This window comes from Gambusia affinis, linkage group LG14 (genome assembly GCF_019740435.1).
Source record: "Gambusia affinis linkage group LG14, SWU_Gaff_1.0, whole genome shotgun sequence".
NCBI classification, from domain to species: Eukaryota; Metazoa; Chordata; class Actinopteri; order Cyprinodontiformes; family Poeciliidae; genus Gambusia; species Gambusia affinis.
In genome coordinates, this window is record NC_057881.1 from 3,617,637 (window position 1) to 3,636,311 (window position 18,675).

Sequence of the window (18,675 nt, forward strand, 5' to 3'; positions counted from 1 at the left end):
GTTCAGTTTTGTCACAAGGTCAATGCAACATGAAGAATCTGTTTTGGATGTGCAGTCAGAGCCAGGACTGGTCAGATTGTATTATTGTAATCGGATATGTATCTAAACAACGTATGACGTGGAACACATCGGATTGTTACTGCAATGTGAAAACAAACTATGGCAAACCAAAATATCAAGTTGAATTCTGATACCTGGTCTAAGCTCATATTGTTTCTGAATGCAGAGGTTCAGACCTACTGAAATACTTTAACTGAACCCTTTTTTGGGTGGAACTGCTTTGTTAAAGCCACGCAGCGACTGAGAGCAGAACACTAGAAATCATACATTTTTCTCTTTTTCTGCCTGTGTCTCTGTACCTTTCTGCATGACTTAGTTTTTTTTGTTCTCCAGTACGGGTTACGTGATCGGAGGGGTGATATCCTTCACGCTGGTGATGGCTGTGGGCGTCAGGGTCGCCTTCAGCAAGGTGGCGCGTCGACCCCGCAACAGAGATGTCAACATGCCCAGGTGAGACCGACTAAAGAGTTGTCTCATAGAGCCCAAATAAAATGTGTTTCATAATTTTCCACTGATAGAACTTAAAGTAAACAGTTGCTAAACTGAACCTCCAGTTGTTTTTTTTCTTCAAATTAAAAAAACGGATAGATTTGAATTTCAGTCTCGTTCTGGGCTCATTTTGCTCTTCGACACCCACCAGAGTTAAAACAGGCTGGGTGATTTGTGGTAGCAATTACTGAGGCGATGGATCAGGGAATTGTTGTTTACTATTATCGCGTTTCATTTAATTAAAGTCTGCCCTAAAGGAAAGTTAACAGTGAGGAAGAAATGGCTATAAATTGCTATGGAAAAAAAAGCACTCCGTTTATCAAACTGCTGACCTCCAGCAGTCGGGGGGTTTCCTCTTAATGTTCTTATAGTTTTCATTCAGTTTTCTGGGACTGGGTCGTGTTATTGCTCTCTTAATTCTACCATCAAATATTCACTTAGGGGTCTTTAAGGTTTATTTTTGTGCAGATAATTTTGTGCTCCTTCATCAGCATCTCCAGACAGGAATACTGATCCTTACGTATAGAGTTTAATTATTATTTAAGTTTATGTTTAATATCTGAACATTTGACTTAATTTTAATATTAATGTACAAAGGGAAAAATAACTGACACTTTTACTCCCATAATTTAAATAGAAGGAAAAATTTTTTTTTTCAAAGTGATACTTTATGCTTGACATCATTTTAAAAAAACAGTTAAAACAAGACATTAAAGATAAATAAAAAATGCATTTTTTTGAATGATAGCCTCTTTTCACCTTTTTCTACTCTGATCCACTCATCTTTCCTGATTTTCAGATCCCTGGTGGACATTTTGCGTCACCAATCGAGCCCCGTGCAGCAGGGAGACAGGAATAACGCCGCCGTGCTGACCGCCACCACATCCGACGGCCGCACATCCAAAAACCTGTACAACCCCGTCCTGCAGTTGAAAGACAACCGCAGTAAGTGACAGAGTGGCTCGAGTCGAAGCCAACGCATTCGCATGTTTGTGGAGGTGAAAACATAAAGCGACAGTGTCACATTCAGGTTACACGAGCCTTCGGATCCGGCTTCCTCACTGCGTCCCGAGTGATAGGGAGGGTAATTATCACTGCTGTTCTCCTGGTTTTCAAATCTCACTTCAAACTCAGTAGCAGTAACACAATTCGCACTTGAGGTGGAAAACATTTTGCTGGGACTGAGATGTTGTCAGACTCTGAAATTTTACAGAAAAGGAAATGAATAAATTAGCCTTTAAACCAAAACGACACAGATAAGGGAGTTACTAAAATATTTTTAACTACAAATGATTTTTAATTGTCTTTGCCTTTTACTGTTGTACAATATACACAATTATGAGAACTTTGCAAAGAACTGTACACATTTCTGAGCTACATATTTCTTACAGGAAAAATTGACAGATTATTTGAAATATAACCATGAAAATCCTATCTAATTCACATTTTGACCAGTCATTTTGACTCATTGTCATTTTCTGTGAATGTTGAGAAAAATGCACAGCTTATAGAATTTAATAGAGTGGGACGTGGAATATTTTTGTTGTGGGGATCAGTGGAGGTAAGAGAAAGCTCAAAGTTGCAGAGAAAATAAATGAATTAACCAATATTCTCCCTTTGCTTTTCATTCTCTTTCTCTTTCTCTGATTTTCTTTCATTCTCTCCACGATTTGGATTGTTCTGTAGAAAATACTGATCAGATAATTGTCAACCCTTCTGTAAGAGAAGCTAAACAAAGCTCTTCTGTATGTATATTTTGCTGACTTAGCAGTTGAATTAAGCTTGGTGCAAAATTCAGACCTTAAAACAAATGAAACAGACAGAAATATAATTCCTGGTGGGAATGCTGTTTTCTCCTTCCTGGTCCATTTCTCCTTTCTGCTGTCTCTACCGCTGTCCTTCTCTGTCTCTTTACTGACATAAATGCTTACGCGACACACGCTCTCTGTCTCTTGAGTGGTCGTCCATCAGTTTGTTGGCTCTGCTCTCTCTGCAGCTGGGAACTTGCACCACCCTTTTAACCAGCAGGGGTCTGCCTCCAGCCCCAAACACTCTGCTACCATCGGTAAGCCTCGTGGTTAGCAGCGCGAGTCCAGCGCGGGCGGCGGCGAGCTGCCGGCCGGACCCACGGCCTCCCCACCACCCTGTTCGTCTGTCTCTGTTAGCCTGCCAGAGCGCGCTCTTAAAACAGCTGCGCCAGTCTCAACACTGTGTCTGTGTGTGGCTTCTCTGTGTGGAAGCTGTGTTGAAATTGGCACGTTGTTCATAAGAGCGTGAGCTTAAAGTTGTCTGGCCTGCCCTGGCTTTACTGCAAGTCTGTCTGCCCACCTCTCGTCACCCACTACCACCACAAGCCTGCTTCCAAATGTGCTTGTTCTTCTCTCTGTTTTTTATCTCTCTGTGCCACAGTGACGTGCGAGTGCGCTTACAGCTGACATCGAACCTGAGAGGAGGGTTTGCTGCGAACAGAGCGGCTCTCTGTTCCTCCCAGCTTTGCAGCAAAAAAACAAAAAGCAATGCTAGTCGTTTATCTAAAAAAAAAACTGATGTCCACTGATGTCAACTTATGTCCATGAAAGGAAATGAGCTACTCATGAATGTAAAGTAACGCTGATGAAGGATCTGTAGGATGTGGTTACCATGGCGATCTGATGGTAAAGAGATCAGTGTGATTTCTACTGAACTTTTTAAGTTTTAGTGCGAGTTATTCTGAGCGTCTACACCTACATGCGTTTCCTCTGAAATGAATTACACAAGAAGGCATCTGCAGTGATTAGAGCCAGCTTTGCCTACAGATGTTACACTGATGGCGTTTATTAGTAAAAGAAAACTAAAAGTAATTGATGTTTTAGGTTACATTTAGAATCAAAGCTTGGGAATGTCTGTCATTTGTTGCTGGCTTTAATTTGGGTTAATGGATATCAGGAAGAGACACTGAATTTAACAGAAAAATCTTTCAAACACCTTCTGGGTTTTAGCTCATTAATGTCCTCTAATGATCAGGCATTCGTGGCTTTAGAGCTTTTAAACCTTGATTGGATCGTTTGTCCCCTTTTAGTCATGTTCCAATTCATGACCTCTTCTCTCTTTGGCTTGTTTCTTTTTTTTTTTTTGATGGATTCTTCTTGTTTTTCTATTTTAACAGCCACTTTATCAGAGTCACATATTGAACTTTTTCCCAATTTCTAAGTATACCAGCCTGATACTTATACCCCTTAAAAATGGGATATATCTTATCTTCTCTGAAGGTAAAAGTCCTTATACAAGTTGCACAAAATTGAAAAATGACTTAATTGTGTAAGAAAAGGACACATTAGTTGTACAGTTCTGACCAAATTCTTATATACATTTATCATAGGCTTTTATTAAGAACATCCATTTTTCAAGCTGATAAGACCTTATAATAATAAACCTAAATATAAATTGGCCCTGTCTCACCTTATAACAATATATATTATAATAACAATCTACAAGTTTTGAATGATATCAGATCTTGACGTGACTGAAATTTTTTGAGTATTGCCTTACTTTGTGCAACGCCCTTTGTTAGCAGCCCTCTAGCATTCTACAGTATCTACGTGCTCCACCGCTGTTTCTTGGCTACAATACTTATCTTTCTGTCTTTTGGGCTCAGATCTCAAAACTATTCCCCAGATTTTTCTAATTTCTGCCAAGCTTGAAGGTTTTCTGTCAGCATCATTTTTTATTGGTCAGGGCTTTTTCAGTCCACATATTCAAACGTGTGCAATCAATTCTTGTTTATAAAACTCGGTAAAGTGTTATGTTTGATCATTATGATGTTTTAGAATTTTCCCCAGAACTAATGACATTTAGTGCTATGATGATAAATGTAAACTTTTGATGGCAATTCTAGATTTGCTCAGAAGAACCCCAATAAAAAAACAATAACTTGGCTAATAAATCATAAACTAGAAGGGATTTCTTTTTCAGGCAACTGAAATCTAGAAAACCCATTTTGGATTACTTAAAGATGTGTAATGATTGTAAAAAAAAAAAAAAAAAAAAGCTCATTTCCCATGTTTTTTTCTCTCACCCTAAAGTGGTTAATCTGATTCTGTTAGGATTTAGTGGATACCATCTGGAGTTGGAAAGGCGGCAGTGCAGAGGGGAGTTCAGTGAAATGGTTCCCTGCATCACATAAAATGAACAAATCTGAGAAGATTTCCATAAAGATTCTCTGTACATATACAAACATAGACACATGGTCACCTTTGCGTTAAGTTGTATGCTGGTACATAAACACAGTATGTTATGTTCAGTACTTGATGCTTTCTGCTTGTTTTCTCTATCAGCCTTCATCATGTTCACTTCCAGCTTTAAGCTAAAACTATCGCAGAACTAGCATTGCTTTTTTACACAATGTATGTGCGTGTGTATGTGTGTAGCGAGTACAGAGGTCGATGTGGTGTGTGTTCCCTGGGTGGCACTTAACAGAGACATCATTGGCCATTACAGCCCATTACTGTCAATGGTCAATGACCAGTATATGTCCTGCAGTTATCTTAACAAGATCGCAGCCCATAACCGTTCCCACCCTGAATGAACTCTGCTAGCGTCTGTATTGAAGACAGGAAACAGTAAATGGCCACGTTATGCAACCTTTAATTGTTGTTCTCCAGTTTTTCCCGCTCTCATTCCTAGAGGTGTAGTTTCTCTTTGTCTCTCCTCATAGATCCAACATTTCTGATCCCCGTTTGGATGATCGTGACTGATCGGCATGTTTCTGATTGAAGATCTGAGCGTTTGTCTCTGTTTGAATCCACATGTGAGGTCCCTGCTGAGTGCACCCACATGCTGGCTCATTTACAGCTCTGTCTTTCTGCTGTTTGCAGCATATATGAATGTGTTTGTATACTTTATGACATAACTGATATCAGTCTACATGCTGCAAAGCAGGCACCTGTGCTCCCCTCTCCTCCTCCTCCATGTTGCTAACCTCACATAAGACAAGTCATTTCTGTGTTTACTGATCTATGTGCTGCTTTTGCACTTTGCATAAATGTGACTGTATGTGCACTAAGATTCCCCCCTGAGCCATCAGTGTGTTTCTGTGTATTTATATGTGGCTGATATGTTGCTGTTGCAAACTTAGATGAGCAGTAGAGTTGTATTTATAGATGGTCGCCATGGAGCTAAGAGACACTTCCTGTGTTCACTGATAGTTACCCAGCTTGTAGATTCTTCCTTTGTTCAATCTTCCCTTTCCTTTCTACATTTTTTGCTTCTTCTTAATATTATATTATATTCTTTTCTCTACCTTTTAAACATATTCATTTCACTACCTCTTAGAGTTCCTTTTAAAAATCTTTACCCCTTGGTTATTTAAAAATTTAACTATGTTACAACCAAAACCTTGAAATAATTTTATTGGGATTTTGCAACAGACACAAAGTAGTAACAGTGAATAAGAGAAAAAAAATGTTAAAAGTGTGGTGTGTATCTCTGTTGAGTCATTACTCTGTAGTCTTTTGTGATGCGTCTGTACCAGTTTTGCATGTCTTGCGATTGAAATTAAAACATTTTGGTCCGTTTTTCTTTATAGCTCAAACTCAGTCAGACTGGATAGAGAGCATTCGTTAGCATCAAATTTCATATTTCATATTTAATTCTGGACTTTGACTGGGCCATTATGACACATGCTTTGATCTAAATGATTCTATTGTAGCGATTGTTGTACATTTAGAAGCTTTGTCCTCCAGGTTTCAGGGTGTGTTTATCCACCCCTCTGCCACAGCATGATGCTGCCACCATGTTTCTGGTTGTGGATGGTGTTTTTGTTCCACAAAAAGTTTTGATGAGTACTTTCATTCACATATTTACTGGAACCCATAAATGTTTTTTCATCCTTTCTTTCTTTCTCGAAGGATGGCCATATCTTTAGATAAGATTTCTTTGAGAGATTGATGTTTTAGGATGTTTTTAATAACTAATATGTTGAAAATCATGTATAATTTTTCTTTTGCTTCATAGTTATGCCCTACTTTGTGTTTCTGTCATGTAAGAACCCAAAAAATTACATTGATGTTTCTATTTGTAACATGATAAAAGCCTAAGGGGTTTTACTCTTCCTGAACTCTAACCTCATTGTTTTCCTTCTACTCTCCTTCCATTCATTATATTTTTCATAGTCATATCCAATCTTTTTTAATCTCTAACTTGCTTCTTTTTGTTTTTTCCTCCTGTCCATCTCTTCCTGCCTTTCCTCAGAGCGCGGACCTCGTTTGAACAACACCTCCCAGCTGTCGTCTGGGCCCAGCCTGATTTCAGGAAGCAGTAAAGGTACGGGAGGGGTCGGCATCCTCACCGGGAGCATGAGACACAACAGCAGCCACCCGTCTTTCTCCCACTCCTTCCACAACCTGGCGCAGCTGCCCCCGTCCTACGAGACGGTGATGAAACCAGAACTCAGCCGCTACAGCTCCCTGAAAAAACTGGGTGAGTCGTTATTTGTTTCTCATATGAAATGCTAATTAAAAGTCCAAAAACTACTTCGGTTTTGGACATTTCACACACTTACAGTAAGTATTTCAGATAATCATTCAAACAATAAATACAAAGTCTTCAAATTATTTGATTTAATAAGGAAATAAAAACCTTATCTAAACCCAACTAGGCTTATGTGAAAATGTAATTTGCCCTCTTAACAAATAAATGAAGTTTATTTTCACCAGATTTTTGCATCAGCTTCACTAGGGAAACTCAGGCTTTTTTACTGTCTGACCTCTAGAGAGAAGAAATCACTTTAAAAAATCACTTTAATGTCTGTTAATGTGAAGTAGGGATAAAGATTTCAAAAGGCAACACAGAATCTTAAGAAATAGTCATTCATATCTGTCAGTCGAGAAAGGAGTACAAAGCCATTTCACCGCAATGTGAGATTTCATCCACAAATGTAGAAAAAGGGAATAGTGATAAACCTTTTCTAGGAGTCTCATTATTACTTTCTCATACAAAATCACTGGTTTGCTTTTTCTGCCCTCTATGAATAAAATCAGCACTTTAGTAAGACAGTATTTTGTGTTTACTAATTCTGTTTCTTTCATTTTTGCTATTAAAATTAATTCAGAAACATTTCAATATTTAGATTTTCATGCAGAGCAACTTGCCAAAGTGCTAGACTAAAGCCAGTAAGTTAACTCTGTTTTCCTAAGACTATTCTGCTTGTTATGTTTAAATGCTGTTCCAGTTAATTCTGCATGGACAGAATTTACACAAAACATTATTTTCCTGGTTCATATGCTTGGCGTTTTGCTGTTAATGCCATAAAATTTAATGAACAATGCTTCAGCTGCTTTCTGTGCACATCCTGAGCTTCCTTTAAAATTTAGTTTTTTGCTCATGTTGCACCACCTGTTGGTTAAACAGTTTGAAATGTTTATTCAGACAAAGTTCACATTATATTATGTTTCTTCATATGTAAGTCAATTTAGGCAAATGGTTCAAAATTGGGAAAATGACTACGGTTCTGTGACAAAAAATGTAATTGATGTAAACAAAAACTTATTAAAAAACTATTGTATTTATTTTCAAGATTTCTCTGAAGCAATGATGAAATTTATAAATTGATAATGCTTTCTGTGATTCATCAATTAGGACAAAATGAAAACAGTCCTGTTGTCTACTCTAGGGAAGATATTTGATTGGCTAAAACCATTGATATAAAATTGATGAAAAATCAAAATAAAACAAGCAGTAGTTATTTGTGGTCACCAGAGTATATAAGTGTGTGTTTTTGATGATGGAAAAATGTCCTCCTTCCATATGAGCTTTTCTTCCCCATCATCATTATTCACTATGCTGCAAGATTAGTGACAAAAAGTGCAAAGTCGTAGAATCTCCTCCTAGAATTCAGACAGCAGCAAAAATGTACATGAAGGTTGTTCTCTGAAATCTTTGAGACATGCAGAGGATTTGAATGTGGGAGCACAAATGTCAGAATCAGTCAGACCAACCGTAATGCTGAGTTTAACCTGTCAGAACAAGTGGAAAAGAGCAATGTGGGCGCTTTTGCTTCGTTTTACTCATTCTTGCTTGCTGGTATAATGCTCTCCATTATTTGCCAGTGTTGGGAGTACATCACGGCGTACTATAAATGTACTGATTTATGGATGCAAAACAGGTTATATAAAAGTCCCATTTACTGTAGGTCAGCAGCTTTGTTGATCATCCTGCTATGAAATCTGCTGCATTCTTTGTGGATCATTCCAGGAAGATTTATGTCAAGAAATGACATAAAGCTTGACTGAAAGTGGTAAAGAAAAGCTGCAGTATAAAGCAAACAACAGGGAGTGGCACAGATGAGAAGGATGGGAGTAAAAAGGATGAACGAGTGAATGTAGAGAGAAGGGTTGATCAGAAGACAGAGAGTAGAGGGGAATTTTAGAGGCGCTGTCAGGGTGAGTGACGATATGGCATGAAGGTAGAAGATAAAGGAAGACGCTGATGCAGAGGTCATTTGGGGAAAAAAAGGAAAGTGGAAAAGGCACTTGTGGAAAGAGATGGGGGAGGGGGCATCTGCAGAGGTCTGGCTGCTTTCGATGAGGAGGAAACGATTTTCGAGGCAGTTGCTTCCTTTACTTCACTCACTCTGTGATGGCCGAGGACTGCAGGGGGAGGGGAGTCGCCCTGCAGGCCTGTGACGGATGGTTGCTTCATGAGGGTCGACCCTTATGAGTCTGTGTTCAACGAGCAGGGCGCTACATGGATGGAATGATGTGAAGGCGTAATCGAGAGGAGGCTCTTTATTATTTCAATTCAGTCAAAAGGGGAAACGTTCCATAAATACAGAAGGGAAAAAAGGTCTCTTCGTATTCAACAACCGATGGTCTGACTCCTGGCAAAAATAAGACTCCAGTCAGTAATTTGCATCTTAGTTTTTTTCTTCTTTTTTTTTTCTCTGCCTTTCCTTTCCCATTTTTAGTTTAGTAGTTATACGGCTTATGCCGACTTACATTCTGTTACAGTGTAGTTCAGATTTGCTTATTATTAAAAATAATGCTGCAAATCTTTTATATGTTACATATCATATTTATAACAGAGGTTTGTGTGGAGTAGTTATTAATTGTCAGCATCTTTCCTGCAATTAACCATCAGATAGACTCCATATTTTCCCTTTTAGAAACTTTTGCATAAGTTTTTCTTTCACAGCTGCTTTCATCTATTATTTTGGCTGGTTATGATTATACTCTAAACAATGAAGGATCTCAACAAAAGCCACAAATAACAACTGCAGCTAGAGGGGAAAAAATGAATAGCATGTTAAATGTTGCCACAAAGCTTAATGGAGGTTGGGTCAAATTGTGCACACATTTAAATATACATGTATGATTTATATAAATATTATTTGTTTACCTGGTGGGTAAAAGATATAATTTCAGAGTTTAATCAAGGGACTGGTTTCACCTAAAACAAAACTGTACTTATCCAAAACAGCGTTGTTCTTAAAAGTGTATTTTTATAAACAACCAACTAAAAATGTATCGCATGCAGTGCTCAGGGACTGTAAATCATACAAAATTGCTAAATTATACCAAGCAGGGTTCTGAGAGGTATTTTTGTAGTTTTAACTCCATGTAATGAGTCTATAACAGCACTGTTTCATCGCTAGAAACAGTCACATAGAGGTTAATATGTGTGTTCATTTAGATTTTATGAGCATATAGAAACAAACAATGAAAATATTTATTTTGGTATTTTTTTCCCCTCACAAAAATTTTTTATTATATTCCCTGACTGTGTGATTTTCAGTTATAAACTCTTTAAAGGTTTAGCTAAGAATTTGTCAGATTTTGCACTGTGCATATTGTGCACTTTGGTTTACATTATTAGGCAAATCTTGGACTAAAAACTAGCAAAAAAAAACAAAAACAGGTTTTATTTTTCAAAATCTTTGTAATGTGTCTGTGTGCTCTTGTGTCTCTTTAGTTCTGATGTACATGAGGGATAAAATTTCAGTAATCTTGAGTTTTACTCCCTGCATGATTGTTTTCCATTTATTAGGGCATCAAAATCTAGTTTTAGACATCTACAGATAAAAAAAAAACAATTTATATTCACCCAAATGTGAAATTGTAGCTGTCCTGTCAGTCCTATAAAGCTAAATGTTTTGATAATAATAATATATTAAATATTTTTCATCTTTAATTAGTGCTTGGGAAGTGTTTTTTATGCTACTAGAAATCAAGATGGATTCCATTGATTATAATGGATAAGAGTCGTATCCTCTACTCCAACGTCTCTCTGCTCATCTTTCTAAGCTTACGAACAGACAGATTTAAAAAGGAGACATAAAAACAAATGAGGTGCGCTAGCAATGCCTCATTTCCCTTTTTTAGCTAACTACTGATTGTGTCATCCAAGACTGTAAAAAGATTGAAGATACTTACAGTAGATGATGTGAATTATTACAGTGTTTAATTTATTGTGAGGTAATTGCGAGTAAAGATCTCATGAACTGACTGGTCTGTGGCGTTAGCTGGCATAGCACCTCTTCAGACAGTGTGAATCATTGTCACATTGAATTAAAGCATTGCTTTTGGTTTTCTGCTAAACAACCCCCATATTTTCATCAAACAGTTTTTGTGGAACAAATTTTTTTCAGGATGGGAGGGAAATGTCAGAATGACACAGAGTGGATGAAAAACGGCCACTCAGCTGCTGCTGAATGAAACCTGCTGTTTTTGATGTGCTTCCCTGCAGAAATGACATCGATAAAGGCTTCTTTGTCCGCGACCAGGCATAAAAAAACCCTCGAGATAATTTGGCCTTAAACAGAGCGAGCAAAGAGAGAAGAGGGAGGCCAGGGTGAGGACATGAGATCATCAGGGAGAATAGAAAAAAGGGAAATGAGGCAAAAAAAAAAAGGTAGACAGAAAACCTCCACATTTGGCGGAAATTAAGGGGAGATGGAGGCAGAGGAACAAATAGAAAGAAAGGAAGAGGCCTGAGAAGGAGAGAGAAAAAAAGACAAGAGGAGAGGAGAGGAAGAGGTAGAGAGCTAGCTGGTTAAAGGTCAGGTTTTAAATTGGCTCTTGCGGAGCTGCTTCCATGGTAATACTTTGAAGATTAAAGCGGACTCGGGGTATGGAGCAGAAAGCACAGAAACACTGTTATTTCTCTATTAATGAAGACTTTCGTCTCTGTTGACTTTGTTTCTCTATGCTGTCCTTTCTCATTCAACCTCTGTTACTTTGTGCTTTTTTTACTCTGTCCTTTCTCATGTTTTATTCTCTTATGCCTTGTTGTAATTTCTTTTATCTACGTTTCATCTCCTCGTTTGCTGCCCATACTCCTCTCAAAGAATTTCACCTCCCTTCTGTTGCCACATTTCATGCATTTCTTTCCCCATTTTTTTACATCATATTCTTTGTTTTAAAGGTTTGACACTTTTGTCTCTAATTTCTTTTCTTCTTTACTTTTTTTTTCCTGCAATTCCTTTTTCAACTTTCTATTTTTTCTGCCTTTCTTGTCAGCGTCACTGGAGACCAAAATAGTTGTAAAGGGAAGATCCCTTCAGTCGCTTTGTTTATAGCAAGCAGTCAGTTATTTTCCATGGTGTTAAGTTTGTCTCACTTTTGCATATTTCAGACAATCAAGACATATTTGAGAATGAGGTCTAACTCTATGCTTAAGGCAAACTTAAAGCATAATGTTTCACTTTTTGAGAAGTTTTAGTTGGCTTCATGTTGCAAGTCGTTTCTACGGATCTGAAACCAGTCAGGCTTAGATCTGGCTAGTGAAACTGAACTCTCTGGGCAGTGTGGTTAATCACATTTAATTCATAGTTTAACGAGAGCATAATTACGTCATGCTGGTTATTTTGCTTTAGATTGCTTGTTTTCCCTTTAAAAATTGTATCGTCTTAAGAAAACCACACTTTTGGTTAATAAAATTTGTTTAGTGATTTCAAACAAGTATAACAAAACGGTAAAACTTTAGAAATCTTTTAAGATCAATTTTGTTTTTAATCAGATCAACTTGCTTGTTAAACCTTTTCCAGGCTTTAAATTGGAAAAGCTGTATAAATGCCACGTCTAAACTTTTAAACTAGCAGACGACTGTAAAAAAAAAAAAAATAATTACAGTGCATTTAGATGCTGTTAATGTTTACTTAACATCCACTTCATGGATAAGATGAGTCACACTGTGAAACAACTTATCTCAGTTTGAAGATGATCAACTGATGTCATCAACTTCTCTATCATCAGAGAGAATGGTTTGTTTACATTTAACAAATTCTCTTTCTTTCCCTTTCTTATGCAACAGAGAAAGAACTTGATGAATACTCGGGTTATTACACTAACAAACGTCGCTCCAACAACGCTCCACCCTCCTTCCACTCCTCGCAGCACCACCTGCCCTGGGGAGGCGATTACACACTGGGATCCAGGGGCACCCTGCCCCTCCATGGATCCCGTCCTCACCTCCACATCCCCACCTCCACCCCAAACCCGTACCCGCTTCCCTCCCAGACACCCCACTCCAGCTCCAGCTTTGACAGGCCGCCTCGCCGCGTCCGCTCCCAGGACCAGCTGCTGGCCTTCGGGGAGGGAAACACCCTGTCCCGCCTGAACAAGAACCAGCAGCACCAGTACTATAAAGCCATGATGAGTACCAGTAGGAGCTCCACGTCACAGACGCTCCGCAGGTGAGCTTAGAGCCAGGAGATGGTCAGTTCTGACAACTTGGAGAGTGAAATGAGATCAGAGAAGGTGGAAGACGAATCATAATGAGATGTGATCCAGAAAGGATGGAGGAAGGAAAGCAAAGGGAAGCAGACTGGAAGGAATATCAGGCAGGAGTTAGACGAATTCATTAAAGTTTCAAAAGTCTGACAAGGTGAAGATGCACACCGGTGGACTTCCCAGACAGAGAAATTTTGGCCTGTTAATTAAGATGATAAAATGAACAAATCTCTTTGAGGAAAAAAAAAAGAAAAAATTAAATAATCTGTGTTTTCTCCTAAATTCATGCTTTTATAAAGAACGTTTTAAAATGTAATATTTTCTTTCTATTCAACACTAGTCAGAGAAGTAAAATCTTGAAAAAAAAGTATCTTATTCATCATCGCTTACCGTCTGATAACCAATATTAACCAATGTCAAATATATAAAGGATAGGATTGGAACTTTATCGCATTAATGCTGATTAATTAATTACGTGTATTTTAACATCTACATTATTACGCAATAAACTCAATAATCCTGTTTTTTGAGAAATTGGTGTGCCTATAAGTCTGATGCATTTCATTTAATAAAAACATCCATGTAATAAAAAGAAACTGATTCCCTCATCAAATTTCTAATTTCTTTCCTACAAGGAAAGAAATTAGAAAGACTTGGCACTGTATGTGTCAAATTAAATGGCTGTCTGCTTTCAGGTCTCATGAGCGTCTCCTCGTCTCTCCGGACCGTCTGGAGGATCGCCTGATGACGATGGGTCTGCCGATGGGAACGATGGAGAGAGGGGGCGGGACCGGGATGGTTCCCACCATGGGCCGACTGAGCCACCACCAAAAGGCCCAGTCGCAGCAGAACATCTGTGCCACGCCGTCCATGGACCGCCACCACATGATCAAGATGAACTCCCACCCGACATCAGGCCACGACCACGAGCGCGGCTCCACAGCTGTGCCCGTGATGGGGATGCACGGCGGCTGGGACTCCCACGGGGGCCATAGTGGAGGAGGAGCAGGGATAATCGGAGGCCAACCCAGCGCGCGGCGAATGGCTTTTGCTAACAAAAGGCAGAACACCATCGAACAGCTGCACTTCATCCCCGGAGGCGGAGGAGGGCAGGGACTGCGGACTGGAAGTAAGAACGAGGTGACGGTGTGAGAGAAGGAGAAGGAGAGGAGAAGGACAGGTGAAGAATGAGGAGAGGAACCAATCAGAGGAAGAATAAAGAAGAGAGATGAAGAAGAAACAGAAATGAGTTTAACCCCAGCTGGCTGCTCAACCTTTAAAATAAATTCTTCCCAAACAATGGTTGATCACACCATTCATGTTAGTAAAGCCAACCAATATTCCTCTTGTCACTTTATGTTTTGAAAAAGAGAATATTCAGCCATTCTTTGCAAAAGGAAGAAAAAAAAATCTTCATTAAAAGAGCAAAAAAATGCAGCTCAGAGGCTGCTGGGTATTCGCTGTGACTTTTATTGAAGGATATCCACAGAGTTGTTGAGTAGTCCTTGAGTTTTATTGCACTGTCCTCTGAGTTCTCGAGTGCTCTGACAGAAATTCATCTGTCGTTGAATCCACTGTGGATGGTGAAGAGCACTGAGCCTGGAGAGAGACAGGTTTGCTTGTTGTTGTATTTATAACAATATTTAGAACCAAACAAGTTACTTTTGTATGAAAATAACTCGATATTGATTACATTAACATGACTGAGCCCTGTAGGATTTTGTGTATACTTAGTTGAACACGTATTTATCCTCAAAGCCAGCCGGTTTGTAACTTAAAGGCTGGATTAGACGATCATCGCTTTCTGTAGTTGTGATTGGACTATTAATGTAAAACTGCTGAATCACTCGAGCCAAGTGCAGTTAACTGTCATCTGATGACTTTACAGCTTCAGTAATTCAAGATTAGAAATTTAGAAATAAAAAAACACCGTCGACTCATGCTGCTGCCAGAAAGGCCCAGTCACACCAGCACTTCACACCAAAACAACAAAATCAAGCCAGTGCTCCAAATAAATACGTCACCTTTTTAATAAATCAAGTCTCACGTCAAAAAGACAAATATCTGTTGTCTGAAAGATTTTAATAGGTTTTTCTGCCATGTTTATTTTATGTTAATTTCATTCTCTTCTTGTTTCCAATAAATCTCAGTCACAGGATTAAGATGCATGGATCATGTTTTGACCGGCTAGTGCCAATTCACAGTTTTTGTTTCATTCTGACCTGACAGTTTTCATGTTCAATTTCAGGACTTTAACACAGGTAAGATAATTTTATGTAGACTTTTTTATTATTAACATTTACATGTAACAAACACTGATCATAAATAGAAAACATGTTACAGGTAATAGTTTTTACTCCAAATGAGAAGTACAAGATGATCCTCAATTATACTTATCAAATCTTTCCCTAACTTTTATCTAATGTTTGCATGTTATATGTTGATGCATTCATGAGCCCAAAAACTGAGTTTTTAATTTGGCTGTAATTTATTCAACTGGATAAAAACATGTATTTTTCAGTATTTGATCCGTCATGAACTGATGAATATCAATCAAGACAAAAAAATCGCCAACTTTGATCACTGCTGAATTGACTGGTGACCAAGTCAAACAAGACAGGCTCGTATAATTTGAGAATATCTTTGTCTCTAATACTCATGTATTTAAAACTATGCATACAACTCTTATTTGATGTTGATATTTTATGGTGACACAAAGTCAAAAATTCTACTAAAAGACTTTTTTTTTTTTGCACATTTTGAGTTTATTTACAATTAATTACAAGATATTTCTATTGATTTTGATTCTGATCACCATTTAAGTCATTTGACTATGAAATATTTTTTAATTGTAACCCCTGATCAAATCAAAATTGCTGTGTGAAACCTCTGGTTGCTATTCAGAATATCATATGACAACCTTTTTTGTCTTTTAGACTAAAAGTAAATTATAGAAAATTACTTTAAATCACCACTGGTCAAAGCAGGTATGCATCAACTCCTAAAAGAAAAGAATCAACTCCTATGAAATCACACAAAAAATCATGTTGAACATGTTTTCTTTTAATCGTCCAAAATCGGGTGTAAAGTGAGCAGTAAAAGTTACATAAGTTTAAAATGACAAGTATCCAGCTCACATTGTTCTTCCTTTTGTATTGTGTTTTTTAAAATGTAAACAATACTGGCACCTATTGGTCCAGTGTGGGATTTCTTTTCTTTCTTTTTTTTTTTTTTTTGATAAGGTAAATTTCTTATTTGGACTGAGAATTTAAAAAAAGCTCTTTAAAAAACAGTTTATTTTCCAACATATCAAGTGAAATACTTGTAGCAGCATAGTTGGAGTCTGAAATTATTACAGCTACTTAAACAAATTCAATGATGCCTGTGTGACTGGGCCCTAAAATTACCATTCAGTATGTAACCATGTTTTAAGCTAACTTAAAGCCTTGTACAGTGGATTCTAGTGAGTGTACGACATTTATGAAACGTAATAGTGAGAATGTTTTGAATTAGACCTCTCATTAAAAGGAACCGATCTGTGAATAAACATCCCCCGGCCATGTTTCAAACTTTTCACAAGTAACTTGTAAAGTCGAGGGCTTCTTTTTGCAGCGCACTGGCATAGAACAGACCCTACCGTTCGTCCGAGACGCCACACGCTTCCTGCAAGTTCAGCTGCTCACCTCGCACCAAGGGAAGGAAGGCAGACGGGTTCGAGGCGGGGGAACAATGGACACTTCACACTAAGGGCTAAACTGAATTTATCTTTGTGTGTCTGTGTTCTAAACCGTGTCTGCTTCTCATTTTCATCTCTTGTATCTGTCAGGAGGCATGCTCGTGCTTATTTTCACAGATTTCTTCACGTGTAGAGAGAAAAGAAACATGCAGGGGATTTCTGCAAAAGAAGCTTTGTGTAAAGATATAATTTTGTTTAATATTGCTATGGAGGAGGAAGCTTTCCATAAAGATGTCATATTTTGGGATTTTTGTTTGTTTCTCTGCCGATAAGATGGACCTTCTGGCCATACTGGCTGGGTTTCTTTTTCATAGTGAAGTTATACTTTGATAAAGACTGATACCACTGATTGAGTGATGCTTCCTGCCAGCCATTTGTAGTTTTCTATGTTATGTAGTCATGTGTTAACGGTTTGATTTAAAAAGAAAAAAAGAAAAACCGACCTCCCCAAATGAAAAAGTGAGCACTCTTATCATGATCTCTTCTTTTAAACGTATTTATTTTTTTAAATCTCTGTGAATTTTTATGTATATGCCTGAAATTTCAATTTTACGACTTTCTAGTGGAGTTGGAAAAAAAACAACATAAAAACAAAAGCAAAACCGTTGTAATCACGGGAACAAAAAAGAGCCAATGCAATCATGGAGAAAAGCATGATGATGTCAGGAGCCAGTGTTAGAGATGTCATACTGCTGACTTACGATGTCATGGCGTGTATGTATCTAATAGTACATGCGTCTGTTTAAAATTTACGTACCCGTGTGTTAGAATCCCTGTCATTATTGTTATAGGAATGCTGACACTCATTTTGACTGAAATCGATCACGAAGATGATACTGAGATCCAAAATACAATTGTTGTTCATATCAGCCTGTTTGTGCTTTTTTTGGTCTTCCATTTTTGTCCCTTTTAATGTCACTTTTTTTAAGAGGGACATTGATCACTTCCTGCCCCTTCAATTTAAGCTGTGTTCACCAAGGCAAGGACTTTTTAAACATTTCAAAATGTACATTTTTAAAGACTTATATGGTGATAAGTTATAGCAGTTATAGGGACCTGTAATAGCTGAGTGCATTGATTTATCGCATGGTTCATCAGTTTGTGTCGCTGATGTTTGACAGATTAGGTTTTTATTGCAGCTTCTTTGTACGTGCTCATTTTTACAGAATTTTAAGGGCATAGAAGTTTGAAAACAAGTTGCATTTCTTGCAGGGGGATCAAACCTAATTTAAATGTTTTTAAGCAACAACTGCTGTCACTGAAAAGAATATGTTGTGGCTTGCCTTAGTTGCTTTTAAAGAACTGAGAGTAAAAACTAATGAGAACATGTTGAAATATGAATTCAATCTTTTGCTGTCTCACTCATTTCTCATAATTTCAGAGGTCGTTTACTGTTGTATTCCATGTTGAGTTAACAGTTCCCCTGATGAAGCTGTGTGCCTGTATTTATGTGTGAGTGTGTTAACCACATGGGGGGAGGGAAGGCATGGGCATATTTGTATTCTCAAAGCTACTCTGCATACCTCAAACTGTATGATAAATTATTTATTACATTCCCTTATATGTCTATTTCCAAGAATATCCCAACAACGGTCTCACAGATGTGCAACCCTTTTGTTATTGGTGATCAATTCTTGCATTTGTAGAAATCATACTGTTTAAATGATAATAAAAAAAATATCCAAC

The 18,675-nt window shown here is 37.9% G+C and overlaps 1 protein-coding gene across 2 annotated transcripts in view; it reads left to right on the top strand.

Annotated features, from left to right (window-relative positions):
• Positions 1 to 18,675, top strand: part of shisa7b (shisa family member 7) — a 39,436-nt gene extending 20,761 nt beyond the window's left edge. The window contains exons 4-9 of one of the 2 annotated variants that reach the window (XM_044137742.1): positions 394 to 510; positions 1,349 to 1,494; positions 2,546 to 2,614; positions 6,778 to 7,005; positions 12,835 to 13,216; positions 13,949 to 18,675. In XM_044137742.1, coding sequence (XP_043993677.1) covers positions 394 to 510; positions 1,349 to 1,494; positions 2,546 to 2,614; positions 6,778 to 7,005; positions 12,835 to 13,216; positions 13,949 to 14,405 — 1,399 coding nt within the window. In that variant the 3' untranslated portion in view covers positions 14,406 to 18,675. The remainder of the gene's footprint in view (positions 1 to 393; positions 511 to 1,348; positions 1,495 to 2,545; positions 2,615 to 6,777; positions 7,006 to 12,834; positions 13,217 to 13,948) is intronic. The other variant, XM_044137743.1, reaches the window with a different exon arrangement.